Genomic DNA, 13096 nt, shown 5'->3' with positions numbered 1-13096 from the left:
GATGAATATTATTCATGAACAAACAAGAAGACAGTCCTGCCATTTGCGACTACATGGGTGGGCCCTGAAGACATTATGCAAAGTGAAATAAGTCAGACCAAGAAAGACAAAGAGTACTGTACGGTCTCACTTACTTGTGGAATCTAAAAACGGCAAACTCAGAAACATAGTAGAATGGTGATTTCTGGGGATTAGGGGGAGGGGGGGAAAGGGAGAGGGGTTAGTCAAAGAGTATATAAACATCCAGTTTTAAGATGGATAAGCTGTGGGGCACTAAGGCACAGCATGGGGACTATAATTAATAAAACAGCTTTATATACTCAAAAGTTGCTAAGAAGGTAGATCTTAAATTTTCTAATAAAAAAGAGGAGATTACATAAGGTGATAGATGTATTAACTAACTTTATTGTGGTAATCATCTCCTAATATGCATGGGTACCAAACCATCACATAGCACACCTGAAATTTATGCTGTTATATATCAATTCTATCTCAGTAAAGCCGAGGAAAACATTTTAATTGCCGTGCCAAGCCAGAGGAAACATGGAGATGATCACGGGTGGACTGAGAAGAGGCGACGTGCCAGGCTAGAGCTGCAGGACTCATCAGCCAACTGAGCTGACCTAAGTAGCTTTCACTCTGCATCTCTATGGGGCACAACGAAGTCTTCATCTTTTTAGCACTTTTCTCAGTGGTAATTACGCCTGCCTGTCTGTAGATATTTCCCTTTCAAATTTCTGTCTTCCTTCACTAGACTTTAAACTCCAAGAGGTCAGGAACATATCTGTTTTGCTTCCCTTGGTTTATCTAGTGTCTAGTTCTGGCACATGATTGACACTTAAGTAATGTGTCATTTTTTTTTCTGTTTTGTTTAGACCATAAGCTGACGGAAGGAGTTTATAAGTCATAGTTATTCTTTTATCACAGTCCCTGCCTACTCTTCCTGTTAAGGGAAATGCGAAGGAGCGAAGTAGAGAGAAGTATCATGTGTACCTGCTATCTGCTTTGACTTTAATAGGAACTGTAACCCCAGCAGGCTTTGCAATCAGCTCTTACTTGAACAGATGCCAGGAAATATCCCGAAGTCAGCAGAAGGCTGCTGCCCATCCCAGCAGTCCTCACAAAGGCAGTGCACTTCTGTCCATCCGAGAGCTAGTAACTTGATTCCATTCATGAACTCACAGTCCCCCAAAGCACATGAGGTCTCAATGGCAACTCTGGGCAAGCTTCTGAAGGGAGGTTTTCACACGCTCCTTAAGCTCCTGGGCCACTATAGCCCTTCTACTATTACACTCACCAGGCACTGTGTGACCAAGTAACACGAGAGCTGGGGTACGGCATGACTTGCTATATTTAGGGAGAGGAAATGGGTTATATTGAGGAAGGTCACAAGGACTTTGTTCAGAAAAGTGAAGGCACCATGTATTTATCTGTGTTTACACGGCCTGCATTAAAGCACGGGGCTTGGGAGCCTGGGTTCTCAACTCTCAGCTCTACCCTGACTCGCTACGTGACTGGTGGCAAGTTACTTGATTTCTTTCACCTTTAATATTCTCAAAAGTGGAGAAGAAATAATAACTTTACAGAGTTGTGGAAGGTTTATGTGAAGAAATAGGTGTAAAACCTTAGCATGGTCTCTGGCAGGTAAGGGCTTCAAAAATATTTGCTAATGAACAAACGACAGGAACAGAAACCAAAGTAGCCAGGAAATTGGTCTGAATCCTGATGATCTGGGTATTGAATGGAATTTCCAAAAATATTTCTATACGATATGTTTCCCTACAGTTAAGGTTTTCATTTTCTCCTTTCACAATGGCTAGTAACTCTGATCATGCTTTTTAATTTACCGAAACCATGTTATCATTAACTAAAACATTAGCATTATTGAGAGGGGACTGACCACGTGTAGAGCCATTATACAGTTAAGAAATCCAATGAAGAAGGAAGGATGACAGATTAAGAGAACTTCCGGAACACGGATAAGGTGATAGAACCCTATATATCCTAGTCCATGGAAAAATGAACAGACTGAAACCTCCAAAGTGATGAAAAATATTATTTCACGGTGTTCAGTCAAACACTTGGGTACTCTGTGGTATGACCTTGCAACAGAATTGAGACAGGCCAGACCTGACTAACTGGTCCCCGAGACCAAGGAACCTCAATCCTCATGAAAAAAAACCTCTACTGCTAACCACCTATAAAATATCAGTTGTGCTCTTGGTACCCATTCTTCACAAAAGTCAGTGAGTGTATATCCGGTTTTGAGTCTTCTTTATCCCTCCCTTCCTCCTCCTCCTTTTCTCTTCCTCTTCCCTGTCCTTCCCCCAGACCCCACATACGTACCAATCAGAATTTAACACCTTGTCCCCAAAACTATCATTAAACATCAGTCTCTCCTATTTGGTATTTTAAAAAACTGCCTTCTGGAAACTCTGAAGTGCTTCCTAATTTTTTTTAAAGATTTTATTTATTTATTTGACAGGCAGCAATCACAAGTAGGTAGAGAGGCAGGCAGAGAGAGGTGTTGGGGGAAGCAGGCTCCCCGCTGAGCAGAGAGCCCAATGCGAGGCTTGATCCCAGGACCCCGAGATCATGACCTGAGCCGAAGACAGAGGCTTTAACCCACTGAGTCACCCAGGAGCCCCTGCTTCCTAATGTTTGACACTGTCCATCTTTTAGCGCTCATGCCACAGACGGCTGAACTGCCGAGATGGCCCCAAGCTTTCAACAGAAGCCAGGCCCAGTTCAGCTGTGGCTATGAAATGTCTCCGTGTGTTTTCAGGGGATTAGGGTCCTGGAAGAAATTCTGCCAGTGAAGAGGATAATGGTAAGATTCTTCTCCTCAAGCTAAAGAACTTCAGCTGGGACCCAAGTTGGTTGAAGTATTGTGTTACTCTGAAGAGAACAAATTAATCTTTCCTGACTGGTGGGAGGGATTCTGCCAAAGGAACAGCTAACGGGAAAACCAGTCCGTACTCTGTGAGGACACAGTAAATAACCAGGCAACATTACTTACTGAAGTGCTGACCTAACTCATAAATTGCACCCAGCCTCTGGGGAGCAATTTCTGCTGATTTTCTGCTCGTGCATTTAAAACAAACAAACAAAAAGGGAAGACAAGTGGACAGGCATTGATGGTGCTGTGGGTAAACCCACTGAGAGTGAAGCTGGTCTTTCCACCCAGACTTTTTCCAAAGATTTTAGTAACGCTTAGTGCTCTGGCACAGGCTGGGCCTAGCCCAAGCAATTAATTTTATGCAAGATCTGCTGCAAACCATCACTGAGTTCCCAAAATGGTTTGGCTGCACCTGGGACTCACTTGATTTAGGGTTAAAAAAAAAAAATCCTCCTTTGTATGTTAGTCCTTTTTTAGCAAGAATTCAGCGACATGGATGATGACACACAGGATTCTGTTACTCACTGGAACGCAGAGGGTCCTTTTATTAAGCAACTGGAAAGTGGCACCTTGAAGTCCTTGAACAGCTGTATGTTCAGTAATATAGAATCTAGCTACCTCTTAACGTTCTCAGCTCTAATATATAACGGAGGCTAGCATTTCTTCTGCTTTGCCAAAAAAATCCAGCCGGTAGTCTTAGGAAAGACCGTGGAAGGTCTTAGAGCTAACTCCGTTGCACTGTCACAACCTCCCAGAGCAGCAGGAAATAGCTAGGGAAAAGCTACTCACCCTCTGCATCTTCTGGCCGCGTAAGATCGATGACACCGGGGCCCAGCTTCCCATCTTCACTTGACTTTCCTGTTAACTGGGGCCCCAAATTCTCAAAGCGTGTTCTTTCCTAGAGGAAAGAATAATCAGAGGCTTATTCTAGCTTCCGAAGCAGCCACTTTTTCCTTCCAGTTCCATCTCGCTTTTGTGGGCAAGACTTGGATTTACAAACATTGTTTCTGACCAACTGTGGGTTCAGAAAGGCTCTCAGGAAGGTTCCGCTAAAGCCTGATGGCGGCACCCGTAGCGCTGACCGCGTCTAAAGCAAAGTACCTGCAAGGAAAGGAAACCGGTGTCAGGAAGCCCGCCGGGCAGCACTGCGCATCTTCTCTCACTGGGATTGGCTCCAGGAGTCTAAAAGGAACGCAAGTGAAAGGTTTGAGCCTGAAGTGCAAAATATGAAAGAACAATCCCCATTAAAATCTACTGCTAGTTAACGGGAGAGGAATTTTCTCAATTAGAGATCACAGTTTGCATTGGTGTTCTGGGGAAAATACCAATCAGAATTTTAGGCAAGAGGATTTCAAGAACAAATGTTTCAAAGCAGCCAGAGGAGATGATGGCACCGATGCTCTTATTCTGCTTGGGAGCTGCCACTGGAACTTCCCCAGGAAGTAAAAAGGAGATTACTCCTCGCCCAGCCATTGAGTGAGGAAAGTGAAAATCTCCTGCCGCTATAGGAGGGAAACGCAAAGATGTTATGCTTGTTAACCAGCTCTTCTAGGAGAAGGAGCCTGAAATAGCTCATTGAACTCTCCCTCTGCAGCTCTCTGGATCAGTAGCCAAGGGCTCACTGACCGTCACTAAGATGGTGTTCTTGTCTGCAAAAACACAGCGCGTGTCCCCTTCTTGCCTCCTCGCTACTCTCCAGACTCAAACTTGGCTTTGTGTGGTGCTTATGAATGAATGAAACCTTGTTGTTCATTACTATGAAACAATATTAAATGTCATGTCAGCTTGAATTTACAGACATGAAATAGCAGCTTCCAGCTCCGGGAATGGTTTCTGCATGTTATACTTAATGCATTATGCAGCAGGAGAGTGCTGATTGCTGTTCGGTCTATTGTTCAATGACCTAGTTCTGCACTGAGCATGTTCGGCATTAGACGGAAACACTCTGTGAGTGTTCTCTTCTGTAAGATGTTTAGAAACTTGGAGATATTCTTAAAGAGCAAACATACAATTACTTGATAGAGGCTGTGTCTCATTTGTACAGTCCCACTACATTTGTGCTTTCTAATATGATTATTTTTGAATATCATTATATTTCTATAATTAATTCCCATCAGTCAAATTGTGCAGGAAGTCTTCCAGTTCCCCCTTCATCGTGGAATATGTGGAAATCTGCGTTGGAAGAAAACACAGCATAAACCTTGCTTTCATCTAGCACCATGTCTATGAAAGGTTTGCAACAAAATCATAATCATGAATTTCCCCAACTGGGTAATACTAACCAGTTACAATAGTGGGCTATGGGCAAACCTCTGAAATACGACACTTATAAAAAACAGAATGAAAATCAAAAGCAAATTAGGCATGGTTCCCCAATATCTTCTGATGTGAAAACACCACTGCACAAGAACAAATTAACCCAGATGCAGGCCACAACAGAAAGCAACCACAAGCCATGTGGGAGTTTCACACATTGTTGGGGGGGAGGACAGCTGCTTTTAATCAGCCAATTTCTATTTTGGAGTAGCACTTTTGGTTGTCATGATGTAAAGAAAAAGAATTAAAGTGAAGATGAGTAGTACCAGGGAAAGCAAAATATTCAACCTTTGTTTTATCACATTGTTTCGCATTTCAAATATTTGCATGTGAATGCTTCCCCTATGTTAAATGCAAAAGGAGTTTTGATGTGACACCTGCAATCTTCTTGGAAGAACAACCTTTAGCTGTATTTTCATGGGGGGAAAAACAACTTTCTCTGAAAATCAACAGACCGTGCTACCTATCAATATGCATATTTCAAGTATCTTTCTAGTCATTCATTCTCTTTGATTTTACCGGAAAATATTCTCGGTAAAAAAAAATAAAGTTCCTGAAAGAATATCAATATTTTGACAAGGAAGGAGAAGAGGGAAAATTACATGCCATGGTTTGTAAAATCCTAAGACAACAAAGCTTACATGATGATAATATCTTTTCTTTTATAAAAAATGAAGTGCACTCACAATTCAGTATTATCAGCTTGTTTTTAATCATAACAAAAAACATTCAGAACATTCAACAACACATTCACAGTGTCTTTGAAGTCATACAGTTTTCTGACTTCATTGAAAAAAAACATTCTTCTGCAGAGACACTTTTCCTTATAAAATATCAATATTTTGACAGAGTAGAAGTCAAGGAAGAATATCCCATGAAACACTTGTTAAACAGGCAGAAAATAAATCAATGATAAAAATTGTTTTGGGCAGTGGGCTGCCTTTTATATTTGGTAATATTAAGCACTTGTGTTTGAGATTAAAGAAGGACCCTGCAAAGCCATGCCCTTTCATATACATTTCTACCTAGTCTCCCAGAAGATTTCCTTCTTCAAAGAATAGCTCAGAATATTTATTTGCCAGCCACCTAACCATAAGATAAGAGGGCCTGATGTCTACAAGTTAGCTCCAGGCAGCTGGGCTAAGCTTGGGAGGTGCAACGTGAGCCCGGCAGATACAGGACGCTGACATGAGCACAGAGATTCGTTCTGAGATCCTTCTGCTCCAAGAGGCTTCAACTTCTAGCCAGTAAGTGCCAATGGGTATACCCCTATATCCACCAAATACAGACAGGGGGAGGCAAGTTCTTCGCTCCAGATTTTTCCACTCACTTGAACCAGTTCTCACAATGCACACGTCTCCCGAGTAAGATATTTTGGAGATGTAAGCAAAATAGCTCAATGTTAATTGAATTTCAACCCCCCAGGAACATTCCCCAATCTTCATGTTGACGGCACAAGGTGCATTTTACATGCAGTGATGTGATCAGACGCTTACTTATGCATTGTCAGTCACAAAACATGCAGGCAACATAAAAGTTATTGAAAAAAATTAAAGTCTGAAAGTCAGCTCTGCTGTGTTGTAGGACTCTTGGCTCTCTAAGTGCTTTGAAATTATGATGTATGAGATAGATGTTGCATATTAAGTAAAGATATTGAAATGATAAAGCCCCCTTTAGTGAGAGCTGATGAATGTTCAATGCTACAAGCCACAAGACGCTGGCATCCATCATCTTCACATATTATCAGAGTCAATGACGGGGCAGCCTCACTGATGACAGATAGACTGCTGCATTATTATCCCTTATTTCCAGAGTCACTGAACAAACCATTCAACTCCTCGGGCATTATTTTTAACTTTGCATTAAATTAGCAACTTCTCCCTCCCTACCATGGCAAGATTGATCAATTTTGTTTTTGCATCGGTGGAGAAAGAGAATGGATTTGGGGTGACTAAAAGAACAGAGCCTTGCTTCCATCTAAGAAAAAAAAATCAACTTCCTCTTACTGGCAACAAATGTAAAATTGTGATATGGGGAAAGAACAGCAATGAAACAGTAAGCACACAATAATGGCTTTTCTTTGCACTTAGATAAAAGCTGAATTTTTGATGTGCACAGTATATTTTAATAAAATTTTATATACTATGTTTTATACACTTATTGGCTATTCCATAATAATGTGTGTGCTAACAGTAAAATTGCTCTTAAATTTATGTGTATTATTTATACGTTCCCCCGTAACAATGCTTTTTGTTGTAAAAAATATTCTGTTTATTAATGTAACTTTACAACCACTGCATCCAAGATCCGTGGTAAATTAATGACATTTTTATTATTTTATAGTGTCATTAAATTTTTACTGATCACTCCATCAAACAGAGGCAGTAAAGGCCATAATGTAAACTGGGACACTTAGATCAGGCAGCAGGAAGACATTCCATATAGTCTGAAGAAAACTGCTAGCAATAAATGATATTTATACCATCTTTAAGCATGTTAGAACACTTGGATAAGTTTGGCAAAACTGTTTCAGTAGTAGAGTGGATTGTGGACTTAAATAACAGTTTGCTTGCCAGCAAGACAAGCCTTTTTCAAACCATCTGTGAGATGACTGATCGCAGCCATCTCCTGGAAAACACTGCACGAACTGTGGGATGTGCTGGGCACTCTCCCGTCAGGATTGCCGACACTGACCAGCCTACATCAGACTTCGACTTACTTCAACAAGGTCCCCTTTTCTACAAACTCAAGTGGAGATCAGTAAATACCGAGAGAAGCTTTTTGCTCGTTTGCTTTACAAACAAATATATTTCATTTGACAACTAGACATGGAGGGACAATGATGTGATATATTTTATTCCAGTGGTCTAGATGAGGGGTACTTCACCAATCTTTCTTCAAAGCTCCTTTCTAAGAATGTCAGGGGGTCATACACAGCAGCCACAGAACATACACCAAAGGGGCCATTACTTACATTACCTACACTGCAGTTAAAATGGGCAAAAAATAATTCTCTCCTGTTACTTTCACATATAAAATATTTTATATTAGTATATTCTATGCTGATTCTCAATTAGTCTGCTTATAGAATATTTGCATATATGTTTTATACAAATATTTTATAATATTTTATATAAATGTATACATATCATATAAACATAATAGCACCTAGGTAAGAGTAATTAGAAATTTTTATGCTCACAAATGTAGAATCACCTATCTCCTATGTGGGGATGTGGGCATGAGTCTTTTTTAAGTAAATAAGAATTTTGTTGTTATATCCTAAAATACATATTATAAATATTGAAGACTTCTTTCAAATATGTAATAATGAGTTTTGTAGGGAAACTTAATACTGCAGAGCCTGCAGTCACATTCATGCGTGTTCCTGAAGCAGAGTTCTCTGAGAGTAAGAACAAAAACTCGCATTATGAACAGGAATTCTCTAAGGCTGGCACCCTGTCCTGAGATGGTATCTCTCCTCAAAGTTTCCGCTTTGTGGAAGTTGTTGAGTATTCCCCCCAAAAATCTTGTCACTTTATCCCAGCTCCCAGCCCTCATTTCTCTCGGACCCAGGAAAACTTTCCCCAGCAGAAAGCAAGAAGCAGCTTTCTCCTGACATAGCCTGCCTTCCTGCCTTCTCTTTCCAGCACTATGATTCGCCTCCCTGCTCTCCCTGTCCTTCCCGTGCTCAGTCCCTCATCCAGGCTTGCTGACTTTTTTACAGAGCCCCTGGTTGTGGTCCCTCCTCTCCCGCCCAACCCTTCATCGGGAACTGCCCCTGCACTCAGGCGCGCACTCTCAGATCACGGTCACCACATCCTCTCTGGACCGCCTGACCGTGGGGCTGCCCTCCAGGTCCATCGATGCACACTCCTCACTGGGTCCCACTTCATAGCTCTGATTTCAAACCTTCCACGCCTTCCTGCTTTCTGTTGCATCCCACTCGCACTCTTCTACCTGGCCTTCAAGGCTTTCAGACACTGTGCCCCACATGTCTTTTAAAATTCCATTTCCTACAACTCTCCCATCATACATCCTCTGCTCAGGGTGGACAGGATCCTATTCGCCTTCCCATAATAACACCACGATCACGCCTGCTTATTCTTCCTCACCTCCCTGCTGCTACGATAAGCTTCCTACTCTCTTCTTCCTTGCCAAATTCTACTCATATTGAAAAACCCAAGCTGTCTGTGAACTTTATCACCTCTCTGAGCTACCTGGTTTCTGACAGACAAAATTCTTAGTCTCCCTATATAATGGGCCCCAGTTATAGACTATTTTTTAAAAAAATCGAACTTTGGTTCATCTGCACATCCAAGCCTCCCCCTGAAACATCAGAAGATTTTTCAAGCCAAGAGTTTGTTTTACACCTTTTCTATATATCATACACAGCATTTAGTAGTAGTTGCCTGTAAATCCTTGCCGGTTTTACAAAGCCACATAATTGATTTACCTACATAAAACAAACAAACAAAAACCTGTATAAGCAGGTGTCCCAAAGAAGCAGGAACTACCAATTTTCTAGTATTTCAAGTTTGTGATAGAGATGTTTAGACTCGGCACTCCACTTGTGATGATCTCTTTGGGCAATATACATAATAATAATCAAAACAAGGAAAAAAACTTAAATATTTTATAAAAAAGATAAGCAATATTAAGGGGACACAACAGAATTTATAACTTATTATAAAAAAGAGGTTTTGGGTCTGACTTAGAATTTCTGCAGTTTAGCACTTGCGTCTTTCAAAATAAAAAGGTCTCTCTCTCCCTCCCTCTCTCTCTTTTAAGCAGGACAATGCTAAGTATAATGTTGAGAGAGAGTCTATATCTTACTCTGAAAGACTCGTTCTAATTCCTTGCTCTGGACATACCCCCTGCTATGATGTCATTCCCAAGAAATACTACTTAAGCACACATATGGCTTCCTTTTTACTGATTTGACAAGCTCTTCACTTTATTAGCCTTTATTTAATATCCTTTATAATACATTTAGTAATTTAGTGAAGGATCAGAAATGTAGGCTTTACACTAGAAAGTAACCACATGTACTTTTAAAAAGACAATTCTTGTTTGGAAGCAGTTACCTCGGAGGCACTGGGATTTACTTTCATAGTGGTATTTGGACGTTCGCAGAGACAGTAATCATGGTAATAAACACTCTAGCTGGGAGAAATGAGGGTTATTATTGAACCTCATTGTTAAATGACATTTTGTCAGCTAAAACTATTAATTTGTCTAGCTTTTAATATACCCTTAACACCAAAATTGTGCTAGAACTCATAAATTAGTTAAGACCTAAGTTTTTCAACTATGTCTGCCCCCATAGCATAAATACGTGCATTGATGTGGAGGTAGGAAAAAGGGTCACTCATGATCATATACTATGTACAAGGCTCTGTTCAATGAATATTTTCTGTAACCTTTGTGTCAAGACGACAGGAAGAATATTACTTTTACTATCAGTTTTCCAAGAGAAAAAGGTGAGGCTTCAGAATGGTTTTTTTTGTTTGTTTGTTTTTCAGGAAGATTTTTTTTCTATTTTATTTAAGTCACTTAACCAAAATTTAGATCGGTATTTGTGCTGAGGTGAATTTAGGACCATAACTCTACAACATAATTACCATATGATCTCTCTGAGCCCGTTTCCTCATTTGTAAAATAAAATAGAAAATGTTCATGCCGCAGGGTTGTGATGATGAAATAAGAGATTATATGTGTGAGTGCTTAGCAAAAATAAAGCAACTCATAAAATATCCACTTATGTTAAAGATATTATTTAGTGTTTGCTAAATGTTTCAAAGCTAAACACTAATGAAGATAGTGTCCTGATCTAAAGGCCAATATCCATTCTCCTGTATCAACGAGGCAACTATATAAACAAAAACTGCTTTCCTTTTTGTCTCGGTTGCTAAGCATCACAGAACTAAATTTAAATCTCAACCTTAGTAACCATGTAGTACCTGGTTCTTGTTATTCCTGTACTTAAGCCTTCGGTACTCCCCGTCATCCATATAAGGAGAAGCAAACTTCTCTGGAGAGCTAGTACAACCGTTTATGATCTGGCTCCTGTTCTCCTCATCGGCTCTAGGTCCTATGCACTCCAGTTTATATTCTCTGTTCCGATAAGATGGAACTTCTTAGAGTTTCCCGAACAACAGAGTTATGATATTGTATGGCCTTGTGAATCTGCCTATGCCATTCCTTCTTTCTGGAATGCCCTTTCTTTACTGATAACATCATATTTAGTCCTATCTAGGCCTAATTAAAGCATTTCTCCTGGACACACTACTTTGTTGACTGCCCTCCCCCAGCTCTGTGCACAAATTATCACTTTCTCTTTTGTTCCAGCACCACATCCTATTTATAGAAAGGGTGCTACAAAAATGGACTTATATGTCTGTTTACACGTCTCCCTGGCTTACTCCTTAAGGTGTGGTGTCTAAAATGTTATCTATACATCGTTACTGTCTCTTGTGATGTTGGAACATAACTAGATACTCTGGTTGCTAAATCCTGATAATCCTGATAAAATTATTTCCCTCTCTTCATTCATTTTAATTTGACTTTTAAATAAAATTAAATTAATTTTTAGAAAGTCCTTCTTGAAAACAACGAGATGTAGACGATTAAAAGCTGGATCAATACAAAGGAAGGTGGGCATGTCAGTTGAACAATAGAGTGACGTCCTGATCAGGGTTGGCCTGGTGCTGAGATACAGGAGGTCTGCGTAATTATTATTATTCAAAAGGGCTCTGTAAGAATCGTTCCCGAAAGCTCCACCACCACTACAACCTTCAAATATTCTTCTTCTACACTCTCACGTTACATTGCTTAGCTATCCATCATTAGCAGTTCGTTCTTTGAATACGTTGATAATGCCAATATTTTATGAAAGGACAATAGAATACACTGTTAAAATCATATTAATTTAAAATCATATTAATTTCAGTTTAATTCCCCTAGAGACACAAGAACATCTCTAGAGAAAATAATCCAGGTGAAACCATACGAATGGAGACATAAAGTATTTGGTCACTGGAGTTCCTTTGGTACTGCAATCCCAAAGAAAACAGCTTCACAAGAGTTTGAGAATATGCAAACTAAGCCAAGATAGCTATTAGGGGCTGAACTGGTCTTCTTAAAATTCACATGTTGAAACCTGAACCCTTAGCACCTCAGAATGTGTCTCTTTTTGGAGACAGAGCCTGTAAGGAAGTGACTCAATTAAAATGATTAGGTCTTTAGGTTGGGCCCCAATCCAATCTGACTGGTGTCTTGAAGGGGAGGAGACATTCGAAACATGCAGAGAGAGACATTAGAAACGTGTGCCCACGGAAGAAAGACCATGTGAGGACACAGTGAAAATCTAGCCATCTGCAAGCCAAGGAGAAGGGCCTCAGGAGAAATCGATCCTGCTGGCACCTTGCTCTTGAAGATCCAGCATCCAGGACAGTGAGAAAACTTCATTATTTAAGCCATCCAGCTGTGACATTCGTCATGGCAGCCCTAGTAAATAAATACAATGTCTCCTCCGCCTTTTCTATCATAAAAGGCTCTTGTCACTACTGCCAAAAATACCAAATAGTAAGGCAACCAATTCTTGTCTTACTTGACTCATTAACAATTATCTGGAAGCTTTTACCATTAGGATCTAGCAGCAGTTGGCAACCCTGTCTCTCTTTCTCTCTATCTCTTTGGGATTCTCCAAGACGAGGAAGTTCTCTGTTAAAAGGAAAGAAGGCTCGAATGGCTTGGCCAAAGTTTTCAAGGTTCCAGAAGATTCACACGTGAGGCAAGCTGTTCAGATCACCTCTCAGCGTGCTGAAAAAAAATGTCCCTGGACCATAAACTCATGAGGGGAGGGAAAGGGTCTCCTGA

General features: G+C 40.4%; 1 protein-coding gene across 9 annotated transcripts in view; it reads right to left on the bottom strand.

Annotated features, from left to right (window-relative positions):
• Positions 1 to 13096, bottom strand: part of SOX6 (SRY-box transcription factor 6) — a 645777-nt gene that overhangs the window by 41814 nt on the left and 590867 nt on the right. For all 9 annotated transcript variants that reach the window (XM_046016041.1, XM_046016039.1, XM_046016042.1 and 6 more), the window contains one exon: positions 3689 to 3797. In XM_046016041.1, coding sequence (XP_045871997.1) covers positions 3689 to 3797 — 109 coding nt within the window. The remainder of the gene's footprint in view (positions 1 to 3688; positions 3798 to 13096) is intronic.

The sequence above is a fragment of the Meles meles genome, chromosome 8, assembly GCF_922984935.1.
Source record: "Meles meles chromosome 8, mMelMel3.1 paternal haplotype, whole genome shotgun sequence".
NCBI classification, from domain to species: Eukaryota; Metazoa; Chordata; class Mammalia; order Carnivora; family Mustelidae; genus Meles; species Meles meles.
This window is presented reverse-complemented; position numbering and strand designations above follow the sequence as displayed.